The sequence below is a fragment of the Sodiomyces alkalinus genome, assembly GCF_003711515.1.
Source record: "Sodiomyces alkalinus F11 unplaced genomic scaffold SODALscaffold_4, whole genome shotgun sequence".
Lineage (NCBI taxonomy): Eukaryota > Fungi > Ascomycota > Sordariomycetes > Glomerellales > Plectosphaerellaceae > Sodiomyces > Sodiomyces alkalinus.
In genome coordinates, this window is record NW_021167082.1 from 69,807 (window position 1) to 93,356 (window position 23,550).

At 53.6% G+C, this 23,550-nt stretch overlaps 10 protein-coding genes across 10 annotated transcripts; 6 read left to right on the forward strand and 4 right to left on the reverse strand.

The window, feature by feature from the left end:
• Positions 1-1,503: 1,503 nt before the first annotated feature.
• SODALDRAFT_276270 (replication factor A protein 3) lies at positions 1,504-2,111 on the forward strand (the record flags this gene model as incomplete). Its single annotated transcript, XM_028608011.1, has 3 exons — positions 1,504-1,656; positions 1,728-1,830; positions 2,035-2,111. 3 exons carry the CDS (start codon positions 1,504-1,506, stop codon positions 2,109-2,111), a joined length of 333 nt encoding a protein of 110 aa, XP_028466693.1.
• SODALDRAFT_147502 (hypothetical protein) lies at positions 2,043-2,755 on the forward strand. The gene has a single exon (XM_028606827.1). The coding sequence runs from the start codon at positions 2,199-2,201 to the stop codon at positions 2,685-2,687; it is 489 nt and encodes a 162-aa protein (XP_028466694.1). The 5' UTR covers positions 2,043-2,198; the 3' UTR covers positions 2,688-2,755.
• A 473-nt stretch (positions 2,756-3,228) lies between these two features.
• On the forward strand, positions 3,229-3,955 carry SODALDRAFT_147509 (hypothetical protein). Its single transcript, XM_028606828.1, has one exon. It carries the CDS (start codon positions 3,263-3,265, stop codon positions 3,797-3,799), a length of 537 nt encoding a protein of 178 aa, XP_028466695.1. The 5' UTR covers positions 3,229-3,262; the 3' UTR covers positions 3,800-3,955.
• A 1,189-nt stretch (positions 3,956-5,144) lies between these two features.
• SODALDRAFT_275363 (endoglucanase-6B) lies at positions 5,145-6,377 on the forward strand (the record flags this gene model as incomplete). Its single annotated transcript, XM_028607978.1, has 2 exons — positions 5,145-5,769; positions 5,878-6,377. The coding sequence occupies 2 exons, from the start codon at positions 5,145-5,147 to the stop codon at positions 6,375-6,377; spliced, it is 1,125 nt and encodes a 374-aa protein (XP_028466696.1).
• A 594-nt stretch (positions 6,378-6,971) lies between these two features.
• SODALDRAFT_358720 (hypothetical protein) lies at positions 6,972-8,316 on the reverse strand (the record flags this gene model as incomplete). The annotated part of the gene is made up of 7 exons (XM_028614117.1): positions 6,972-7,097; positions 7,179-7,464; positions 7,503-7,616; positions 7,689-7,778; positions 7,924-8,039; positions 8,106-8,132; positions 8,287-8,316. 7 exons carry the CDS (start codon positions 8,314-8,316, stop codon positions 6,972-6,974), a joined length of 789 nt encoding a protein of 262 aa, XP_028466697.1.
• Positions 8,317-8,958: 642 nt separating this feature from the next.
• Positions 8,959-11,031, forward strand: SODALDRAFT_148053 (acid phosphatase/Vanadium-dependent haloperoxidase). The gene is made up of 6 exons (XM_028606830.1): positions 8,959-8,988; positions 9,243-9,364; positions 9,474-10,124; positions 10,209-10,337; positions 10,414-10,726; positions 10,805-11,031. The coding sequence occupies exons 2-6, from the start codon at positions 9,279-9,281 to the stop codon at positions 10,901-10,903; spliced, it is 1,278 nt and encodes a 425-aa protein (XP_028466698.1). The 5' UTR covers positions 8,959-8,988; positions 9,243-9,278; the 3' UTR covers positions 10,904-11,031.
• On the forward strand, positions 10,972-11,873 carry SODALDRAFT_148143 (hypothetical protein). Its single transcript, XM_028606831.1, has one exon. The coding sequence runs from the start codon at positions 11,160-11,162 to the stop codon at positions 11,652-11,654; it is 495 nt and encodes a 164-aa protein (XP_028466699.1). The 5' UTR covers positions 10,972-11,159; the 3' UTR covers positions 11,655-11,873.
• SODALDRAFT_332333 (hypothetical protein) lies at positions 11,455-13,155 on the reverse strand. The gene is made up of 3 exons (XM_028611682.1): positions 12,341-13,155; positions 12,111-12,201; positions 11,455-11,994 (listed from the first exon to the last, which is right to left on the reverse strand). The coding sequence occupies exons 1-3, from the start codon at positions 12,780-12,782 to the stop codon at positions 11,670-11,672; spliced, it is 858 nt and encodes a 285-aa protein (XP_028466700.1). The 5' UTR covers positions 12,783-13,155; the 3' UTR covers positions 11,455-11,669.
• Positions 13,156-14,760: 1,605 nt separating this feature from the next.
• SODALDRAFT_358725 (hypothetical protein) lies at positions 14,761-17,501 on the reverse strand (the record flags this gene model as incomplete). Its single annotated transcript, XM_028614118.1, has 3 exons — positions 14,761-16,940; positions 17,018-17,420; positions 17,478-17,501. 3 exons carry the CDS (start codon positions 17,499-17,501, stop codon positions 14,761-14,763), a joined length of 2,607 nt encoding a protein of 868 aa, XP_028466701.1.
• Positions 17,502-19,174: 1,673 nt separating this feature from the next.
• Positions 19,175-20,569, reverse strand: SODALDRAFT_323399 (CBS-domain-containing protein; the record flags this gene model as incomplete). Its single annotated transcript, XM_028609801.1, has 4 exons — positions 19,175-19,830; positions 19,898-20,047; positions 20,164-20,287; positions 20,504-20,569. The coding sequence occupies 4 exons, from the start codon at positions 20,567-20,569 to the stop codon at positions 19,175-19,177; spliced, it is 996 nt and encodes a 331-aa protein (XP_028466702.1).
• Between the last annotated feature and the right edge of the window lie 2,981 nt (positions 20,570-23,550).

Genomic DNA, 23,550 nt, shown 5'->3' on the forward strand with positions numbered 1-23,550 from the left:
TAGGTCGGTTCAATCGAAAAGTACAAGGCCCAAAATTTAGACATATTCTGTGCCCTGTTCTGTGAGTTGCCAGTAATTACCTGGTGCACCAAACGGGATAGGGCTTGGCGTATAGAGTATATCCTAGGTCTACCTTGTCTCCGTCTCAGACGGAAAGGGAAAGTATTGCGTTACCGGACAGACTTCGCACGAAGTGACTTTTGTACACCGCTGAAGGGCAGTACAAAGCACGAAGTACACGTGTACAAGTTTCAGTGTTCGACGGCTTCTAACTCTGTTGCGATGGAGCTTGATGTATCCGTATCGACGTCCCACAAAGTACTCCATACGAACGTGTCTTTCCATCGAGGTTACATGTTATTCGAACTTCGAACCTCTTCCCAGATCTGCGGAACACTTATCAAGACGAAGGGAGTGTTAACCGAGATGAACATTTCCCGTCACCCGCGCACCCATTCTCGTCCAGTTAGGTCGCAAAGCACGTGGCCCATTAAGTACGATACGGATACTTTCGTACCCCCACAATCCGAGAGACCCCTCGTCTTTTCTGTTTCGATGTTCTGGGCATTTTGCTTTTCCCGGTAGTTGCAGGCCAGAAGGAAATGTCTTGCCAAGGTATATAGATAATGACATGCGCGGAATTCGTGCGAAGTAGACGGGTACCAACTCATGAATTGGGAGCTGGAGTCCTTAAGGTACACGTATATTAGCTTACAAAGTACCTTAGAATCGTGTGCCTTGCATCAGGGGAGCACTCTGTCCGGAGTACACTACTTTTCGATTCCCGTTTTTGTGACGTTTCGCGCCCTTTCATATGTAATTGCCTTATTGAAAATAAGGTACGGATACAGAATAACCTGCGTCCCTGCTTTAGTTCTGCGTAATTACTCCGTATTTTACTCCGTAGGTAAGATAAGGTATGCTTCGACACAGATTACTAAGGTACCTGGTACATGTTCGTGCACACAGTCCATTACCTTACACGGATAAAGCTCGGCCGGGATTGGTTGAATTGTTCAGCTCAACTTCCCTGTCGGGTTCACCGAGCACCGAAAAGAGTCCTGCCGCATCTCGTTGTTCTTGGCCGATTCTTCGAATGGATATGTATTATGGAGTATGGATAATATTTGCTCAGTATGTACGGATACCTACCTTACGAAGTAGAATGAGTTGAAGACTTTACAGCGTACGGAGTACAGGAAAGTAAGTACAGTAAGTACAAGACTGTACGGTCTAGGTCAGGTCAGGTGACAACGCGCTCCGCACAGGCCGCCGAAATGGATGCGGGGCTGCCCAACGGCCAAACGCGTCTCACACTTTTTGATTTTCCTCTCAACTCGATCATCAATCAGTCTGTACGCCATCCCCAGATTGACAATTCCCGTCCTACGTTTCACAGTCCCCGAACCACACCTCTCGTTGAGATTCCGTCATTCTTAGCCGCGACGGATAATAAAAACGGACGCACATCTCTCTCATATTGTCACCGTCGCCTGCCTCACCATGGCCGAACCTACCTCAACCCCGCGTATCAACGCCCAATATCTCGACTCGTATGTCGGCCGCAATGTCACCATAGTCGGCAAAGTCACCCAGCTCCGAGGCGAGTCTGCTATCCTTGACGCCGATGGGCCCATTACTGCCATGCTTAATCGCGTGCGTGTCTTTCCTCCGACCCCTTCCCTTCCCTGGAGGCCTTGGACGCCCTGTGTTAACATTGCGTCCAGGACTCTCATCTGAGCAACGGAAATGCCGCCCAGATTATTGGCAAGGTGAACCCAGATCTGTCGATTAAGGTCCTGACCTCGAAGGATTTGGGTACTGGTGTCGGTAGGTTTTGATCTGAACACTGTCCTCCTTTCCCTCCCGGACCTTAGTCCGTCATGCCCAGCCTCTGGGGAAATTTCCCAGGCTGGCATGTACTGTCCCGTCCCCACGCCGGATCTCCCTAGCAAGTTCCAGAGAGAGCGCGACAGGATTCCTTCTCCTACTGCTCAATCGGTCTTCGTCTTTTAACGGCTCAATCCCATCTAGACCTCAAGCTTGCCTCCGCTGTCGTTGAGGCGACTCACAACTTCAAACCTCTCTTCGTGTACGAATCGACCAATTGACAACGTGCGCCCGGCCCTCATGACCCCGCCTCCCGAACCCTGCCCTCGTCAGGCCCCGTCCATCCTCAACATCCTGGACGGGTGTCCATGATGTGGCCGGCCGCCGAATCCCTCGTCTCGAATAACACAACACCCGAACCTCCTAGCCGGCGGGATTCTGAGGCTTCCAGTCTCTCCCCGTCTCCCATTGCACTTCCTGTCCGCCCTAAGGAGCCTAGCGAGCCTAGCGAGCCTGCCCAGCCTATACCTCCGCATTGGACAACGGGTTCACTCGCTGCCATTACGGGACATCACGGTCCATCACTATCATCATCCCCCACTGAATCTACAAATTATACCGCATCGGAAAAGAATTACGATATAGAGGAGAATCGGAGTTACGGAAGAGGAAAGCATAGGCAGAGCCATGCACGGTCCAGCCTTGATGGATCGTCGTATGGAGAGGTGGTGGTGGACGACTCGGAGTTGATGGGTGCCGTGTTGGACGGCATTGGACGGATCACGATCACCATGAGACTGGACTCTGGTGGCCGCTGGAGGATCCGACGGGAATCGAGTCATCTTGAGTGGTTTTAGTCGAGTCATCAGATTGCTCTAGGAGGTTCCGACCGAGCCCTTTCGCTTCATGTAGCTATACCCCGAACCCGTTCGCAGGTCCAACATCTTGTACCTTTCCCAATCCCTGGGACCCATGAATGGCTGCGTTGCGGATTACTTCAGTGAGGCAAGGTCAGAGAAGTAAGAAGAGCATGTCTGGCAGGCAACATGGGTCAAGAGCTCAAAGTGTGGCGGCGTCCTGACATGCGAGAGAAGGTTGCCGCGAGGAAGATATCGGGAGAAACGCGAAACAAAGCGGTCGGTTTGCCCGGTTACGGACCACTCACTCTGCGGCGACACCTCGCCTACGAGGCTCGAATGGCGACAACATGCTCTTCCATACGCCGTCAGGCGGCGATGCTTCGCAGCTCGGCCCCCTTCAACCGCTTGTTGTGACGGCAACACAATCGCAGAGGATGTATTCTCACGTCTACCATGATCGAAGGGTATCTTCATTTGACCTCGTTTGCCATTCACGTTCCCGATTCCTAGCAACTTCATTCATGCTGGTTTGGGGGGGGGGGGGGGGGTTTCCTTTTTTTCTTTTTTTAACCATGGCCGTGTCAGTCGATACAATTGTGGGATCCCCAGAACAAGGTGGTCTTGCACGCAGACCCGATGGAACACTTCGTTCCGCTGTGTTCGTTTCCGACTATACTCTCGCCGCCATTTTCGCTGATTCGAGGATGCATACGATTAGGCCATCGCAGGTACTCCGACTGTCGAAAGATGGAAAAGACAGAAGAAGAAAAAAGAGGGAAAGACAAAGACGTGGCTTTACGACTCGGGATATTTTCGGCAAATTTTCAACCTGCGGACAAATAAAGCGCGTCTTCAGTGCACATCGACAGGCTCCAGGTCGGGTCAATTCATGTTCGGATTTTTATTTGCCTCTTCTTCCTCTTCTACGCGACTACGACTTAATTACCTGTTCTACTATGGAGGATTGCGCGAGTTTCGTGGATATTCGTCATTCCGCACATGCATCGACCAAGGAGAGCCTATCCAGAATTATTCATCAGCCGGTGCTGCTGCTTTGTCGGCCTGCCCTCCTTTGGGACGTCGGAAGCTACCCACCGGGAAATTGCTGAGGGAAAACGTGGGGTGGGCGAGCGGGATCGGGAGAGGGAGACAGGGACCGAAGAACGACGGACCCCTGGCCGTCCTGTCTGTCCACTGTCACTGTCCACTGTCCACTGTCCGCAGCTCACCCGGTTTCCCTTCTTCGCTCGTCCCCCGACACCAAACGAATTGGATCGACAAAGTAGCTGGAAGCTGGGACGACGATCCTCCCTTTTTCAAGGAATCGATGGACAGCTGATCAAAGCTTGACTTCAATTTGTCTTGATTACCATTGAACATTTCATTGCAAGAACGGTAAGAGCTTCCACTGACCGGTAGTACGAACTTCGTACAACTCAAACTCAGTCGGGAGAGCTCAGAGGAATAATAGGACCTACACACATAGGATCTCTTGGCTATCGCCCCGCAAGATGTGCTCGGCTATATGCAAGAGGAAGGGGACGGGAACTAGGTAAGATCTGGCCCTCCCAGGTAAAATACGCCACTCACCAGCTCAGGGGTATCGGACCTACGGCTTGGTTTTCCGCATCATCGCATCTTCGTATGCGCAGCGATTACGCAGCACAACGTACCACCTACGAAAAACGACCCCTATGCGTCTTCTCACCCACACTGGGCATTGAGGGGTGACGGTCTTGGACTCTTGGGTGTCGATTAATCAATCTCCTAGCAGATCTCGTCATCTTTGGATGGACCGTCACCGGTTGTTCTTCGAGCTTCGAAAACATGCCACGCCCTGTCTACGGTGCTTCAATCTCCGAACGCTTGGCCGCCCTAAAAGCGGGCATCTATGGATACATCATACCCGTGCCACGCCCCACTTATATTAGTTCATTGGAACTCACCAGCCTAAGGTACATATAGCTGGTGAGTGCCAAACGAACGAGAGTAAGTGGGGCGTGGCACGGGTACCGCTTTCTCGCCAACCCAGCATGAAGGATTCATTATCATTTAATTTATCCAGCATTGTACCTCCCGCATACCGGGGCCGATGGGCCCAAGACGGAAACCGGGCCTGGCTGTGATGGCGAGTTGCGACACATCCGGCATATTAAGGCATTGCGCAGGCTGTCGGCTCTTGCTCCGAACCAAAAACGGCAACAAGAGGGTCACTGGTCAATGGCGTAGGCTTGGGTTGCATCTGTGCCTGGCGCGACATCCGTGGTTAATCCACACCTGGGGGGGGTTCCGTCGATTGATATATAGAGACGGTGCTCGTCCCTCTTCCTCTGCTGCTCGACCTAGGAAGACCGTCAGGACTCCGGACTCAAGCATTTCAAGGCCAAACTCACCACAATGCGCTCCACCGCCCTTTACTCCCTCGCCCTCCTGGGCACGGCCGCTGGCGCCGCCATGCGCCGCGACGTCGACGACTGCCCCGCCCCGGGCCAGCCCGACCCCAACCCCTTCGAGGGCCGCCGGCTCACCGTCAGCCACGGCTACGCCGCCCAGCTCGAGCAGACCTACGACAGCTTCATCGCCGCCAATGACACCATCAACGCCCGCAAGGTGCGCACGGCGCAGACCTTGGGCACCTTCGTCTGGGTCCCCACCATCTCCGGCCTCGGTGCCCTCGACGCCACCATCTCGGCCGCCCGCGCCGAGCAGATCCAGGGCGGCGTCGACCAGGTCGTCGGCTTGGTCCTCTACAACGTCCCCGACCGGGACTGCAGCGCCGGCGAGAGCGCTGGCGAGCTGTCGGGCACTGATGGCCTGCGCCGCTACAAGGACGAGTACGTCGATGCGTGGGCCGACCGTCTCCGCCGCGCCTCGGACCTGACCTTCGCCATCGTCATCGAGCCTGATGCAATTGGCAACATGGTCACCAACCAGGCCCTTCCTTTCTGCGCCGAGGCCAAGCCTATCCAGGAGGAGGCCATGGCCTATGCTCTGAAGAAGCTTCAATTCGACAATGTTAACCTTTACATTGATATCTCCCACGGCGGCTGGCTCGGTTGGGCTGACAACCTTCCTCTGAGTATGTTATTTTCCCTCCCTTTACTGGTTTTTTTTTTTTTCTTTTTTTCTTTTCGGGGGGTTCCAACCCCCCTACCAGAGATAGACTAACATACCCCCCCTCTCCTAGCCGCCCAGCAAGCCGGCACCATCGTCCGCATGGCCGGCAACGACACCAAGATCCGCGGCTTCGTGACCAACGTGTCCAACTACAACCCCTTCCAGGCCGAGGTCCGCGAGGACTACACCGAGTGGAACCCCTCTTGGGACGAGGACAACTACGCCCGCTCCCTGGCCCCCTTCCTCGAGCAGGAGGGCCTCCCCAGCCGCTTCATCATCGACCAGAGCCGCGTCCACCTCCCCGGCGCCCGCGAGGAGTGGGGCGAGTGGTGCAACGTCTACCCCGCCGGCCTCGGCCAACAGGGCCTCACCGACGCGAACCCCTACGTCGACAGCCTCGTCTGGGTCAAGCCCCCGGGCGAGAGCGACGGCCAGTGCGGCTTCCCCGGCGCCCCCCGCGCCGGTGCCTGGCACAATGACTACATGATCATGCTGGTCGAGAACGCCCACGAGTCGATCGTCCCGGCTGCGTCGCTCGACCGGCCCCGCCAGCCTTGGTGGCCTAACTAAGAAGATGATTTCTTCTTCTTTTGTATATTGCGGGGGGGTAGATTTGTTGGTACTAGGACTGTACGACTTTACTCTTTTAGTAGACGCTAGAGTAGACAGCGCTTCCAGACATACTTTTTCTTTTCTTTTCTTTGTCCCAGATTCCAATGGTACATATCATCTGAATGAATTCCCTGTTCATAAACTTGTGACTTTGTGATGATACAGTGCTTGCAAGAGTGATGCGGTACTGAGACAAGACGGGGATGAGGGATAATCGGGGACTCAATACTCCGTAGAAGACCAATGTCAGTTTATATCATGGCTCACCAGCAATATATCTTCAACGTGTTATCCGCAACTGGGGCGTATATCCTTGTCAAAATCCATCGTATCACCCATATCCAGCTTGAGCCTTCCTGCCCGTATATTCGGCACCACGGCATCTGAGCTTTCAATCGTCAGATTCCGGGAGCTATATAGCTTCACGGGCAACGTAGCACGCACCTATATGCCGTAACTTCTGTCAGAGAACTGATCTTCAAAGCGGTAGAGATCTTCCCGTAGTGTTTACCTTTGACACTTGGCCTAAAACCTGTATTTCCACATCCAGACTCAGGGCATGGCTGACTCGGATTCCCAAGACATTAGCGTCTGGGAAGCATCTCGCCAGCGTCTTTGGGAGTAGTACATCCCGCGTGATTTCGAGAGAATCGCACCAAATCCCATCCCCGAGGACTCCTGCCATTGCCATCATTGCTTTGATTCTCAGTCAGGACTCAGGGGCAACTCCCACTGGTGGACCATTCTACTCTCCCGAACATTCGACATGCCCACAACATGTCGTGCGTGATCAATAGCGTGAACTTCCAGCAGGGTACACCGGCTCTGGACAACCCGAAGCCCCTTCTCAGCAGCGGCGCGAAGCGGAGAGTAAGGGGTATCGCAGTGCCGAGGGCAAAAGCCCGATGGGGCGTCGAGACGGAATACTAAACGTTCTGCGACCACGTCCCCTCCACGGTTGACGGATCCATTATTGTCGAGAAGGACGGAGAACTGATGATGCGGATGAGCTGAACTTGTTGACTTGCGGCCATGTTCTGCCGTCCTGGCGGATGGTCCCGGCGACCAGGGTATATCTAATACTGCAGTGCTCGCAGCCTCTGACAGTTTCCGGTGTGATAAGAAAGCGAGGCCATTCGTGGTTGAATATCATTCTTGCCTTTGCTGCTGCTTGTCGGGAGTTGGACGGGAAGATATCTGGACTGCATGGGGGTCCATTTAGCAGAGTAATTCGGGTTTCGTTAGAAAGGAGGAGTTGATAAAACTCACGCGACTCGGAGGTATCCCACCATTTTCAGTTGAACACACAGAAGAGCCGTTCCAGTCTGACGTTTAGGTACACGGAGAGAGACAGTACTACTTTGAGAATGCATGTGTGCTTCTGATTCGGGCCCTGTTAGAGTCATTTTCGGGTCTGGAATAGAATGGGCAGGTTAATGAACAACATTCGAGAACATAACGGTTCCTCAGAGATTTTACACAATCTCGATAGCCGCCCCCTGACTGCCCCTGAATAAACAGGAGAACACCGCCGACATCTTCATCTGGGTTTCGTTTTTTCCCGAACAAGACGTGAAGGGACGTGATGATCAACATGATTGAAGACTTGGTCAAAACCGACTGTATCACCGTGAAAACAGACAATCTGCCGTGTGTCTCGGATAGAAGAGCTGTGTTCTATCCAACTTGTTTGGAAACTTTCAAGACAATAGTCTGCGATGGCAGTTCCTCGTCAGAACTTACATTGAAGATATTGAAAGATGGGAATTCGGAGGATTGGGCTTATTGACACCAGGGGATTCGCAGATGAGAAAGATTTTGAAATAGCTCACAAAAGAAATGTATTAAAATAATAGAAGCATTCAACAATATTGTCCTTGGCGATGATTGAGCCCATCCAGGAAGCTATTTTCATTGACTTATGTCGGAGGAACCAGAAGAGGGTAACGGCGGCGCAGTTTCCTAATCCAATATGTCCGGGGTCTGGGCCGTTGTAGAAGAGCGCATTATGTCAGCAAGATGATTGGTGTCCATGGTATCTCTCCTCTGGGGCGGATAAGTATGCACAGTACACTACTGGGAATAACCGCGAGACGATTAATCGATGATCATAGTTCATGCACAATGGCCAATGGTCATATGAGGCTTGGTAAGAAACCGGGTTCAGGACAGAAACCCAACTTTCGTGCACCGCTGAGCCCGTTTCTTCGTGGTCCTCGGCTTTGCCACACCCGAGTCCCGTCCCTGTGGGTCCCCGAACCCCCACGTGGCCGCCGAGGCCCGTCCCTCTCTTACCGGTGGAGTCTCCCAGTCTCGTCCCCAACTTGGCTCTGCAAGATCAAGCACCTCGAAGAGGGGGGAAAAAAAATCCCCCACAGATACGGATAACCTCCATCATATATTCTGAATCGGTCCATGAAATAGACGGAGGTGACGCTCCCGGCAGGAACCCGAAGCCCGGAGCCACGTATTCGTTCTAGTTGTCCACTACGACTCAAGTAATTGGCCACAGGTCTCGACTCGAGTAATCAACCGCCCGCCTGAGCCGCCTCCCGAGTCAAATGCGACGGTATTAGTCAATCCCTGCCGCTCCAATAAGGTCACTTTCTTTACAAAAAGATCAATGCCTCCAACCGACGGAATGCAACGGTGTAACCCTAATCCCGCTCCTATTTCCACTACTGCCGGGGCTAAGGCCAGGTGTTCTGCAAGGAACAGGGGCATCTCGGGATATAAAATGACGTGGTTTCTCGATTTTCGAATGGAGTTTTGTTTACGCCTTGCTGACTGTGTGCCACTGTGACCACTGTGTTCACTGGTCAGTGGGGACTGAACCGTTCTAGTACTGCATAAAGCATCATGAGATTCTCCGTTCTCCTATCGACTTTGGCGGTCACCGCCATCACTCATGCAGCCCCATATGAGGGAGACATTGTCCAGTTATGGTAAGAAATACCTTCTTACCCTACGATCTCATGTCGAACATCTCAGCGACACTGCGACACCCCACCCCACATCTCTCATGTCTTATTATCCGGACTGACAGCAGTTTAGGAACCAGCAATGGACAGATATGGTCCGGGGCGGAGTAGCCCCGAGTAACACTACACTGCCCATTCCTATCCTACCTGCCATGATCCATGGTGCCATGTATCTGGCTTCCGTACTAACCAAAGACGACCCGCTCCTGGTCCAGCAGGCCGCCGTATCAGTAGCCGCCCACGGGGTCCTGGAGAGCATCTACAACAACAGCGTCCCCGTCCAGGACGCCATCGATGACACGCTGGAAACGGTGCTATCTGAGCTCGAGTCCGGCGGGTGCAACGGCACTGACCCTGACACTGCCACTGCCATTGCCCGCGCCAGCGCCGTGGGCCGCGACGCCGCAGCTGAGCTTCTGGCCAAGCGCGTCGACCCCTGCTTCCACGAGCCGCCCGAGTACGCCTGGGGTCCTCCCGAAGCCGGCGTATATCAGCGCACCGAGGGGCAGGGTCTCGTACCGCAGGCTCCCCAGTCCGTCTGCCTCCGTCCCTTTGCGGGTTTAGACGATATAACGCGGTTCCGGGCCCCGCCCCCTCCTGCTACGGACTCGGAAGAGTTTGAAGAGGAGATCGAGTTTCAGTTGGCAAAGGGCGGGTTGAATAGCACGTCGAGGACCGACGAGGAGAGGGACATTGCTTATTTCTGGGAAGGACCTCCTGCTGTGTAAGTTATGCTCCTGCATTCCCCTTTCTCCTCGGCCATGCTTTCCCCCTTGACCTCAGGGCCTGCTAACCCAGAAGTTTGTAGCTATTGGAACCGTGCCGCAGTAGGGGTTCTCGGCGACCGGTACAAGTCCGATGTCTTCAGCAGCGCCAAATTCTTCGCCGAGCTGAACTTTGCTGGCGCAAACGCATACATCGCAACCTGGGACACCAAGTAAGACACTCCTATCCTGATCTCCATCTGCTCTCATCTATTCCCTTTTCACGACATTCACATGCCTCCCTTCCAGGTATCATTATAACATGTGGCGTCCCATCACGGCCATCCGTCATCCCACTCCCTGGGTCCGTTCCGGGCGCGACATCCACGACCCGGACTGGTTGCCACTCCTGACACCCACCCCGTCCCATCCCGAGTATGTCTCCGGTCACTCCGCTATAAGTGCGGCGCTGGGCCAAGTCCTCAAGCAGTACGCGGGCGACGAAATCGACTTTACTACGTCAGTGGATGTGAGGAGAGACAACCGGGGCGTCATTACGCTTTCCTTTGCCAGTGTCTCCGAGATGGTTAGGAGCGCCCACAGTAGTCGAGTATACGGCGGGGTGAGTCTCCTTTACATCCCACCAATGGCACAATGCTATTCTGCTTTCTACTTGTAGACAGTGCTGATCTGGCTCCAGGTTCACTACAGGTTTTCCTGCGTAGGCGGGGGGAACATCGGCGAAAACGTGGCGCGAAGCACCCTGGAGAACTTCGACACGTTCTGGAGGCAGTTCTGATATATCGGACCTCCATTATCTTACCAGAGTTGGATTTGGACTTTATAAATAAATACGACCTACTTTATGGGCTCCTTTATATCCAAATCCCCTTCCAACCTTCCGAAGGTGATTGGGACCCCGGAGGATTTGGCCCCACTTCTCGGCGTCTCTGTGGGTCCCCGGGACGGCTTCCCCACTCGGACACGGAGGCGGACTCCCGACATTCCTTTCGTAGTAGACGGCCCTCCTTATGTTGATTTAATGTGCTGACCATATGCAGCTATGGAAGATGCATTTATTTTTGTTTCTTAGAAAAGGGAAACTATATTCCTTTCTCCGTTCGAGGCCGAGAGCTGCGAGACTCGCACGCGGCACATGGCTCCATGGCATTGGCACGGAGTGGGAGGTGTCAAACTTGCTCATATGCACGCAAGTGCATGGCATGGTCCATGGTCCATGTAGTATGGGAGAGACTATATGCAAGGTGATTAGTACTGATTACCTAGACCCTCCTTGCCCCGGTAAGCTCGTGCACGACGTAAAGTCTCAGTCAATACCAATACTAGGCATGCGTATCCAAATCAGGACGGGTACTTTATCCTTTTATGTAGTAGTATACCATCTTATAAGTTACCCCTTCCCCCGCACACTCCCGCGGCTCCCTATTCTTCATTTCTTGCCACCCTGCAGAGACGCTGCACGTTCTCCTTGCCATCCCCACTCCAGCTCGTATGCAAATACTCCATGGTCTAGACTCTACCGTAGGTAGCTGGAAACAAGTCCCCTAGTAGAAAACAAAAGCCCGGACCTCGAGGCTTTGACGCGGTATACCGGATCCCAGCTCCCCGAGGTCGAACGAGCAGTGAGGAACGGCATTGACCTGTCCAGTCTCGGAATCATACGCGTTGAAAATCACCAGTTCGGATTCCAGCTGGTCCGGCACGTAGTACCACTTGTGCTTCGGGTTGTAGTACACCTGGTAGACCTCGTTGGCGACGTTGGGGAAAACCTCGTCTACGGCGAGGAGGTCCCTGTCTCTGTCCACCGACTTGGGGTCCAAGTATGCCATGGGGAAGTCCCTGCAGGGACCGGAGAGTGGCTTCCAGATACTAAAAAAATTAAAAATTAGAAAAAAAGTGAGGCGGTTAGAGGTTGAGTAGAGCTGGCCTGTCCGCCGATTGCCTTAGGATACGGGGGTCCTGCACTCTCAAACAGTCAAACTTACTTGATGACTTGATAGCGTCGTTTCGTGACATTCTCCTTCTCCTCGCCAAAGTACTGGTCTAGTCTCCCGTCCAGTTCCTTGGTGGTGTAATCTATTACCCGTATCAGACAAGTCAAGACTCAAGACCGGGCAGGGGCAGGGCAGGGGCAGGGGCCAGAACCCTCGGTCCAGGAGAGAGAGAGAGAGAGAGAGAGAGAGAAAGGGGATATGATAAACGACGACAAGCATACCGATATGCGCCGACAGCGAAGGCTGCACCGCCTCCCAATCCGCCTCCCCAACATTCCTCTTCGGAAAGCTCGGCGACCGCTTCCGGAGCATCCAGTCGAACACCGTCATGCTCTTCGCCCCCAGCGCCGCGCACACGCTGCGGTGCAGGGCGGGGAGGTACGTCCGCTCGATCCAGTCGTCGTCGTCGAACAGCTCCGGCCGCCGCATCTCGCTCATGGAGGCCTCGTCCAGCTTCGCGATGGTCATCCCGTGGTCCTCGTAGCGCAGTCCCGCGGCGCGCAGGTTGCGGACCTGGATCCCTGGGAAGGACTCGATGGTGAAGTTGTTGGGCAGGAGGCCGGCCGGGGCGTCGTAGTGTAGGATGTAGGGCTTCTCGGTGGCTAGGCGGTCGTTGTCTTCGCGCCGGACGTAGCGGATGGATGCGGTTACTGTGTCGGCCATTTTGGGGGATGGTTTCTGCGTATTGTCGTTTCGGAGTGGGTTAGAACTTAGGAGAGCGGATAAGTAGAGGTAGGTGTTGTTTTGAAAAGGGGTAGTAAATGTTGGCAAGAAGCAGCGCATCCAACTCGAGTTGAAGGGAGGGTCGGGCCGTGGGAGGACGCCTGAGACAGTCACATCTTTATCTTGGTCTTTCTGGCTTCCAGACGGGACAGACAACGGAACAAGGCATACGGTAACACCAGTAATACCACCTTGCCACCTTGGCACCACTCCAACAAGGAGGGAGCACATTCAGCATCCCATGTCTCCGTTGCAGCGAGCCAGACTGACCCGGTCACGCAGGGGGAAAGGACATGCCCGACTCTTGGGGCAGAAAATACCGTATACGTAAGAAAAAGAAATCCAATCATAGACATATCTCTGGTTCTAACTTTCTGGAATTCGAACCCATGGACCATGGTCACAGCATATGGTAGTAGTAGTGTGCGCAAGTATGAGCAAGAAAACTCCAGCCCGTCCAAGGAAAATATGCGCACGGGCGACGCGGCATCATCGTATCTCTTGCAGATCAACATGCTCAACGGACTCGGGATTAAACGCATAATGTAACAATCCCTCAGGGTATCAGGCGAAAAGGCGACGAGTAATGTTTGGCCCGTGATTCGGGACATCTCAACATGTGTGGATGTCAAGGGGTGATGTGATGCTGCTCGTGATAGAGCGCATATCTGCACGACGACGACATCAGAGGCCGAGATCGCAACATTGTGCCGCCGTGCATCCTTGTCAATCCGTTACCTCAACCACGACTCGTGATCTTCCGTAGTACAATACTCTGTTCCCTGTTGTTTGTCCTTGCTGGTAAGTGTGTAGTCCAGAAATCTATATAAGACCTCGACAAACCCCCGTGTCCATCCTCAACATGACTCCCTTCCAACCAACAACCAACAACCGAACCAAACTTCTATTCACCACATCGCATCCTTTTCCACCACACAACATGCACGGAACCACCGCCACCAAGACCCAGCCCTGGAAGGGCACCTGGCCTCCCCCCGCCTCCGCGGCCACCCAGAACGCCGCCGCCGCCGCCCTCCCGGAGACCCTCTCCGCCGAGGAGCTCACCAACCAGCGCGCCTACGGCAGCCATGCCTCCAACACCAAGGGCCGCATCGTCCACATCTCCAACTGTGAGTAGGCTTTGCTTTGCTTTTCATTTGGTCTTTCGTTGTCCCGAGTTCGATGGCTGACAAGTAGCGTCGTTCGGCAGAAGGAACATCGCATGATTCGCATCTTCAGGGGTGAAACCTGAAATGGCCCCTCGACCTGGCCGTGATGCTGGGATTTCTGAACGGGAAGATCGAGTCTTGGGTCTCGACTGCTTTGTTCTCCTGGTATTACTGTGCAAAGTTACTTCGGACGGCTACTTCAGCATAGACAGCTAAATATATCTTCCCCCCTCATGTTGGGCCCCTGTCACATCCACCGTAATGGCGAGCTCCGTGAGATGTGATAACGTTACTGAAGCGTAGTAGTGGTGACCGTAGTAGTAGCACTGGAGGTGCTAGTGGCACTACAGGTCCATACTCGAGAGAAACCAACCCGGTGCGAGGACCAATTTAGAGAACAACTGACATGGAGCAGGGACCAAGATAGAAAAAAAGATTATAAATAGCTTCACACAACCTCATTGCAGTACCACAGACAAACGCACGTCAAGGAGTTGGCAAGTGACAGTTGATGATTCTCCCCATTGCAAACCGTAAAACTCAACTGCCTGCCCGCATGTTCGTCCTCGACTCCTCGCATAATCTATATCCCATCTAAGTGTTGTTTCCCAACGCCCGGTAAGACATAAAATATCCTGGCCAAGGTTAAGCTATGGCTTCAAAGACTAGCTTTATGCTCTGGCCCAGAGCAACAACACCTTTTTCTGTAGCTAGTCAATAGTCATACTGCATTCGCCACCGCATTAGTATCAGTGTTGACCTCGACTGCGGTCTCTCGACTCTCTCCCGCTGCCTTCTTCGTCTGCATCGTCCCCAGAGTCTGCATCTCCCCCATTCAAACCATGAAAGCCGTCAAGCATGACCACGCGCTTCTCAGCTGCCTCGGCCCGATCCCTCCACATCACACACTCCCGCCTAGCCTCCCACAGCTGCCCTCTCAGAATTGCAACATGTGCATGCAACGAAGTTAGGGAGGCATCACCATCCGACACCACCGGAAGATGCTTAACCCCTCCCGAGGTGCGCTCGCATGAGCCTTCGCCGCCGGTTGATTCTCGTAACCCCATGTCTGTACTGCCACTCCCGTGCCGTGGCGTCGTTGGCGTCTGTCTTCTCGAAACCGTCGTAGCATCTTTGGTAGAGCCCTTGCTCGAACCCGCATCGTAGGTCAATCTTATCAACCGGACGGATCTGGGCGGTGTCTTACTGCGAGACCAAGGCCAGGAAGTGCCACCAATCTCGTCATTATCGGTCCGTCTGCGAGTCCGGGGCAGTGATGAGGGGGGTTCCGGCAACTCTCTCGCCGCTCCTTCCCACATGGCCGCCATTGCCTTGACACTGGTTAGCTTTGAGGTTGAGTGGTTCGACATTCCTCTGCAGCTGGAAAAACACGGTCCAGTTGGCGTACATTGCGGTTTTGACGGGGTGAGCATATCGTTGTTCGGATTCGTTTCTGCAAGGCGAGGCATATTCCTGCCGGGTGCTTCAACAGGGGCAAGACATTCCCGGGACGAGGGCTGTGACGTCCCCTGGACCAATGGCAAGCAGTGCTCCCACGATTCCTCCTCGGCTGTGCTACAGCGCCGCTCCTCAAGAGTCCGAGGAGCTAATACCACCGTCTCGAGAGACGTATTGCCAGCGCCATAGGAGTTGTCACGAGGCAGTTGCGACCGTTCAGCGTCGACGGGGGACAAGGCATGGGAAGAGAGTCTCCCATCTTGCCTGGGGCCGGTGCCCATACACTGCCGCAACCGAGCAGCCACAAGGCCTGAACCTGAGCCCTGTGACGAAAGGTTGTCCTTTCCGCCGTCGTGCTTAGAGAACGGCTGGACTGGTGAGGCTGACAGCCTTGGTACCAGAAGGTGGTTGGACTCCTCGCCGTATTCTTTGCCCGAATACTGACACAACACTTCCGGCTGTACACTAATTCGTGCTGGGCTTGGCTCTGTTTTGAAAGGAAGGCCTGTAGTGGAGATCCGACCCGGCGACGAAACAACGGAGGGTTTGGGCCGTAGTCGCCTCATCGACAGCGTGTCCGTCCAGGTGTTGTCAGATATGGTCCTTGGCGCATCCGGTATGCCCGGGCCTCCTCGCGGCTGCTTGATGATGAACCGGTCCGAGATGACCGATTTCAGGATCCCCCTTTTAATCGCCTCATCTTCGTTGCGGCGACCCTGACATGAAAGCACGGACAGGCTCCTCATTTCCCGCACCACCTCCCGCCAGTGCGAGATGAGCATTTCGGCCGCGTCGATGGCGAGCCGAATCTTGTCCAAACCGTCTACCACTTGGGAACATTCCGGCGTCTTCAACGCCTTTCGCGGCCGCTCCTTCTTCAGCTTAGTTGGCGTGAGGGGGTCCAGCAGAGATCCCGCAGACGGGTCAGCAGCAGTGTTGATAACATAGTCGGCAAGCAGCTCCCCCACCAGGAGTGGGCCGAAGATGATGCCCAGGGCTCTGTATCCCATGAGTTCGGATGGACACGGAGAGCTTCCCGGGCCGTCTTTCTGGGCTGCATCCTCTGTATGCTGGCCGATGAGAGACAGGAGACCAAAGACGGCGCAGACGAGCTCGCGGCGGAACCGAGACCTGAGTGTACCGACGGCCAGTGCGATGAGCCGGGCCCTTTGCTTTGTCTGTCGCGATTGGTCGGGGCCGGCGGCGGCCTTGCCACGAAGTTGTGTATGAATAGCGACGAGAGCATCGAACACAGCTACACAACCGATGATACCTCCGGGAAGGACGGCGAGAAAACGTTTAAAGACAGAAGCGACGTCGTGCACCTCGGCTCTGATATGCTCGGGCAGATTCGGGTGGCGGATAGTCTGGGTGACCCCTTCTTGATTCTTTTCGCAGCAGTAGTAATCGTACAATGAGTTGATAGTGCGATGGGACCCCGGGATACGGAAGATACCAGGAGTCGTGGTGCCTAGGTCGGATAACCCCACGGATCAGCAGAGGTTCTTCTGGTTTTGCCACACCTTTGGGCAAGATAGTCGGCCCTACCATGCTCGGCCAAGTACTGAGCCGTTGCCCGGAGACACGTCGGCAGGACGAGAGACCCGGGGGCGAAGTCGGGGGGTAAGCTGAGCCAGGACTGCCCACTCAGTCTGACCATGGTTTGGAGAGTCAACGTCTTGGTATGTTGCTTTCGTGACTGCACCAGATGGTGAGCCAAGTCACTGATGCTTCGCCTGCGCCGGGCGGAACGTGATTGGGAAGACGAGTGCGATGAAGTAGATGGCTTGCGGCCGTCTTGCTCTTCGGGCGGGGGCCGGTCTTCGTGCTGCTCCTGTTGCTGTTGCTGTTGCTGTTGCTGTTGCTGTTGCTGTTGCTGTTGGGATGACACTCGCAGCATCCGAGACCACCAACTCTTCTTCTCCGGCATGGTAGATGGAGTCATGTTTCGCTTTTCGGCCTTGTTAGCACCGAATGGGTAAATAAAAACCAGGGACGAAATACTCACCTTGTCTTTGGCAAAGTCCGCCATGGCCATCCCACGTATTCCATGCTGCCCAAAGTCAAAAGTCAGTCAACGCTATCAGACGAGATGGCACAGGGATCACAGTGCCGTGCAGTGAAGTGCAGTGTAGTACAGCGCAGTGCAGCGCAGCGCAGCAGAGGAGAAGGGGACCAAAGGGATCATCACCTTCTTGGCCAGACGGTTATACTCCACGAGAAACAGTGTCCGGTCTTCGATTGCGTCCACGTCGGAGAGCATGGGGACGTTTCGGCTCGACATAGTCCCTGTCACTTCCTTCGAGTGCGCCTTGACGCCCTTGCCTTCAAGAGTCCCCATAGTCGGAAGTGGAATTGAGCTGGGGATGGCCGGTCGAGCGTCGCATGGCGTCGTCCGCTTGGGGTTTGAACTTGCGGGCATGGTGAAGGGGTGGGACAAGAAAGCAAGGCGGGGGGAGGGGGGGGGGAGGAGGCGGCGCTAACGTTACAATCTTGTCGCGTCACCCAGTCGGGGTCCTTTGGAACGAAACGGGAATAAAAATGGCTTGTGGTTCTGATGGTCGAGCTTGAGGATTGGTTTCACAAGTGTTACCGTCGTGGCAAGGCTGCATGGGGTTCGGACAGATTGAGGAGGGACCGAGGGCATGCGAAGTGGTGGATAGGGAAATGCAATGGCGAAAGGGAAGAGGCGAGGAGGCAAGAAAGAGACAGTAGAAAAGATGCATTGCCCATAACGAGAAGGACATGATCACTGTCGACCTGATCCAAAGGGAGGGGAGCTCCTGCCTTGTAGGGCCTTGAAGGGGCAGAATAGAAGTTCCAAGAGGCCATCCCCGAGCCCGCTTAAGCTCTGGCCCTGCACCATTCCTTCTTGCTTCTCTCCGTCCAGCCTTCTCTCCGTCCATAAACTCAAGACTTTGCCCGACGAGAAACAAGGTGCAAGGCGGCTAGCTGCACTTTCCGGGTAATGGCAGCGGCGGAGGTGACGTGAGACTTTAAACACTTAAGCACTTGGGACGAAGGGCGAGACGAGGGTAACGTCAAAGTAAGTATGTGGTCTTGTCGCAGTAGGAAGACTTTCTATGACCATGTTAGCGAGTCGAGTCGAGTCCAGCAGGAAGAGCAAGGTAAAAGTAACAAGGTGGGAAGGACGATAAGAGGAGGCGAGGCGGGAGTTGTTGGATTTGATGATATATATGTGGTCCATGTCCAAGAAGCAGGCGACTGCTCGAGGACAAGAACCTCAGTCTCATGGACCATAAGGTAGCTCTATGTTGGGAAGTCAAGCAGGATTTCTGTGAAGCAAGGAAAAGGGGGGAAAGAAGCAAGAAAAGAGAAGAAAAAAAGAAGAAAAGAAGAAGAAAATGGAAAAAGGAAAAGAAAATGGGCAGGAGGAGTCAGAGCTAAAATCCTTCTAAAAATCCTCTAAAACCTCTTCCCAGCCATCAGTACTGAACATGATTCCTCCCAGTATAAAGCCAGCCATCCACCTGTCAGACGCCGCGCAAATGCTCCCGGGTTCCGGTCCACAAACCCGCCCATCCTATATTCCGTCCATTCTCTTCATCCATCCTGACCTTTCCAAGGTGAAGAAAGAAAGGGAAAAGGGAGGTGGGAAAAGAAGAAAACGTCTCACTTCGTTACGCCAAGTGACGAAAAGAAAAGAAATGAAGAAAAGCAAAGAAAAACCACAGGGGGCGCAAACTAGTTGTTGTCGTCCTCTTCGCCGTAGAGGAGGACGTACTTGAGTATGTCCGATAGGGAGATGATGCCCCTGAGCCTGTTGTCGTCGTCCACCACGATCAGCCGGTGCACCCTCGACTTGCGGACCGTGTCGAAGATGGAATCCAGCCTATCGTCGGGCGAGCAGGTGTAGATGCCGGGGGAGTCGTCGGGCCGCTTGCACAGGGCGTCGCCGACGCTGGCCGACAGCTCGTCGTAGGCCCCGCCCCGGATGCAGGGGATGATGTCGACCGCTTCGAAGACGTTGAGCACGCGGCCGTGCTTGTCGATGATGGGCACGCAGGAGATGTCCGACTTGACCATGCGGTTGACCACCTGCAGGACCGACGTGCCCATGTTGGCCGTGACGAGGTTGGACCACGTGCCGAGGCCGACGTCCTTGACCGGCTTCTTGAGGAGGACGGTGTTGTGCTCGTTGTTGACCGCGATGAACTTGAGGATCCGGTACTGCGTGATGACGCTGACCACCATTTCCCGGCCCGTCTCGTCGTCGACGTCGATGAGCGGGATTCGGCGGGCCTTGGTCTTGAGCATTCGGCGCAGGGCTTCGTAGAGGGGTCGCATGGGGTGGACCGAGACTGTTTCGAGGGGCGAGACGCCAATGGCTTTTTCGATGTCTGTCAAATGTTAGTGCCACGCAAAAGTAGTAAAAGTATCCAGGTCCAGATGAGCGCCATGACCCACCTCGTAAGCTGCTGAGCCGGAAGTGTTCGAGCTTGCTCATCTCATCGGGGAACTGGCAGTAGTATTGGATGACATTGATGTAGTCGGTGGCTGTCAACAAGCCGGCAAACGTGGAGGTGTGGGAGTCCCATAACGGGGCAGAAACGATAGCTATGAGCTGTGTCAGTTGGAAGGTCCGAGTCTAGACAGACAAGGCAAAAGAGGAAAGGAGAGAGGGAAGGATAATGTGGGAGGCGGTGTTATGACTTGGGAATGACCAGTCGTACAGTTCTGGATAAGGATATTGAGGCTTTTCTTAATGAGGAGGTCGGTGTCGAGGACGATAAGCCGGAAGGAGAGTGGGAGGACATCGTAGCTCGTTCGGACTTTAAGGAATTCGCGAATCGATCTCTAGAAGGCAGGAGAAAAGACGCTGTTAGTGGTACGGTTCAACTTGAGTAATGTTGCCTTGATCGCGAAGGCCTCGGAGATCATGATAGGAACCATGGAGGATGCGAAGAACAGAGGCGGAGAGAGAAAAAAAAAACGAAAAAAAAAAATCGGGGAGGGGACACGGGACAGAGGGCAGAGGGCAGAAATGGGTAGCGGATGGACAGATTTTCTTACCAGCCCGTGCATCTGTTCCTTGTCGAGAGGACTCGGCGGCTTCGCAGGAGGCGTTGGCGTAGGCATGGTCGAGGGACTCGAGAGGGTATGAGAGGGTCGAGGTCGAAGGTAGGAGAGGGGCGTGACGAAGGGAAGATGGTGGCTCGGAGCGTGGGGAAGGGCATGTGGTCGTGCGATGGACGCAGTCGTAGCGAAGACGGGCGGGGCCGCTGCTGGTGTTGATGCTGGCGGCGCCGTTGCCGACCCCGATGACGAGGATGCTGGCGGCAGTGGTTCTTTTTCGTTTCCCTCGTCTTTTTCTCCTTCTGGGGGTTGATGCGGTCGAGGTTGGGATTGCGGGGATTGGGATTGAGACTGAGGTTGGGATTGTGGTTGGGATTGTGGTTGGGATTGTGACGGCGGATGCGATGGTGAGTGCGATGGTGGATTCGATTGTAGTTGTGGTTCTAGTTGTGATTGGGGCAGTTGAGATGGTTGTGCTGAGTCCGGTGGCGGCGCTGGTGACGATGACTCGCTTGCACTAGCATCTGGGGCATTCGGTTTCGGCCCTTGGACGGCGGGGTCGTCGCAGTACGGAGAGTCCGCCATAGTCGGTTGCACGGAGCCGAGACAGATGGGTCAGACTTTAGCGCCTCCTCGATCAAAACGTTGAGATGGTTCTTTACGAAGTAATGAATTTCTTCTTCGGCCGAGGCCCCAGACTCAACGGTCTCCCTTTCCTAATTTCCACTCTTTCGCTCTCAAGGAGAGGAGGTCGTGGGTCGTGGGTCGCGTAGGACGACAGGGGGGGATGAAAAAGGGAATAAAATGGGGGTGGAAAGTGAAGGAGGATTTTGTCGTGATGCGGTGGTCGGAAAAAGGAATGAGCGATGACGGACTGTACGTTGTACTTTGTACGAATACGGTACCCTTGGTTCCCTAAGGCAGATAAGGGAGGTACAGTACGGAGTACGTAGTGTACATCTGAATGGGATTTCAGAGAAGGAGGGAGGGGCTCGCTTCGTCTGCCGATTGCTCGATCGATAGTTAAACTGATAGACGGATAGATGGCCGTGAGTTGGTTGGCTGTTAATCTATCGGGGAAAGGTGAAGATACGGATAGAGGTTGATGCTGAGGTTGAGGGTTGAAGCACGAAAGACACGAATGTGTGTTGAATGTGTTGGGATATGGTCATCTACCTTATAAGAAATGGCTTTCTGCCTCGTCGCCTTTGGACCTCGCCTACTTTTACCTGTGCCGGCGCCGAAATTAGGACAAAACACACAGGTTGGGAACCAACCGACTTGAGCGTTTTTAAACAAAATTAACAAAATTATGTATACATATAATAATTCATCTTCACTTCCTATTGGCACCCAGTCGGGTCGATCGGCATCCAACGGCCTCTTGCAGACTGCAGCGCGTTGGAAATCGCATAAAAGACCACAGAGGGAGAGAGAGAGACCCCGCGAACAGCGAACCAGCGGACAGTCGGCTTTCATTCCGGCTCCGCTGCATATTCGGGCGCTCATCGGGGCTTGGCTATCCTGGAAAGGATTCCAATGTCGCTCGGGAGGGGTCGGACACGGGACGATAGACGATAGGGATATCTATCATGACGTGCGTTGCGTTGGGTACCAGATGCATGCATCTACTCAGCAGTTAGGTATTACATCCGTAAGGTAAGGTAGGGATCTGAGGACCTGAGGCGAGGGGATAGATAACGCCTAAACGCAACCCACATTGGCGTTCTTTACGAACATGGGGATACCTATCGAAGGTACGCAGCATACTACACCTTGCTTTCTGGTCGAGTAGCATATGGTCCTTGGTGTTTGGCATATACGTGGCTAGGGAGTCGTAGAGAAGCCTATATCCGGCTGCTTCAACGTACTTATGATTCATACAGAGCTCTGTTAAATTTAAAACCCCGACTCGCATATAATCACTGGCCCTCCCAATGAGGCCGTGGACACTATGGAGCTATTGAACTTCGTAGCTTTCGACTACGGTATGGACGGAATACCTAAGTCTCAATTGAACCACCCAAACTTCTCTTGTACTCCTTAATAACTCCTTAATCAGCAGGATATATGTATCGTCAATAATATATAAGTTACATTCTTCTTCGAAGCACGACGGCTTTCTTTCATTCCTTCTGGCTCAAAACCAAGCTGGCCTGTGCTTACTACCCAGAGCTGTCATCAGGCTTTTCTGTTCTTGGTCCTGTCGAACAGACCACAGTCTTTTCGGTTACGTAATAGGCCGGATTGCTAAGAGTATAATCCGGGTGGACGCTTGCAGAATCTGCACTATATAAAATACGGTGGCAGCGTTTCCCTGACGGTCTAAGATAGTTATAAGAGTATATAATTACCTTAATTAATTTTGACCTATTTTTACGACGATTTTGACTACGCTTTATCTGATAATTAAGAGTCTTACTTACTAAGTGAAGATATACCTATTTTATCTACTATTTTACTACTACTACCGATTTAAGAAGCTATCTAGCTACGCCGATATAGCGTATTAATCTATAAATAACTATTAAGATATCGTATCTTAGCTCTGTTACGTATAAAACCTATAAGGATTAGGAGCTCTGGCGATGCCTATACGAATCGGTTACTACCTATAATAATGTGTGGAGGTTTCTCCGCCTAGTTAATCTGACTTAGTCCCCCGAGGAGCCTATAATACCGGATTACGGCTCTTTCCCCTCTATAACACCTAGGTATACGCCTACGTAATATCTCGACCTTATAGACGCCGGCCAGAAAGTATACGACGTCGAAATCGCGCGCTAGAAGATTCTATAAACGCAATACGATAGCTGCCTAAAGGGGATCAACGCTATACTGACCTAGCAGGTTAATACTATCGACTAAAGCCGTAGATAACTACTATAAGGAGGTATACCTTATAAGGTATACGAAGCCATTAAACACGATACGGATTAGTACCTGGCTACCCGCTAAACCGATACCCACGAAGAGTATATCGAGCACGCACGGTACCCTACGAATAGCCTTAAGAAGCTCGGGGAGTGGTTAGATAAGTGGTA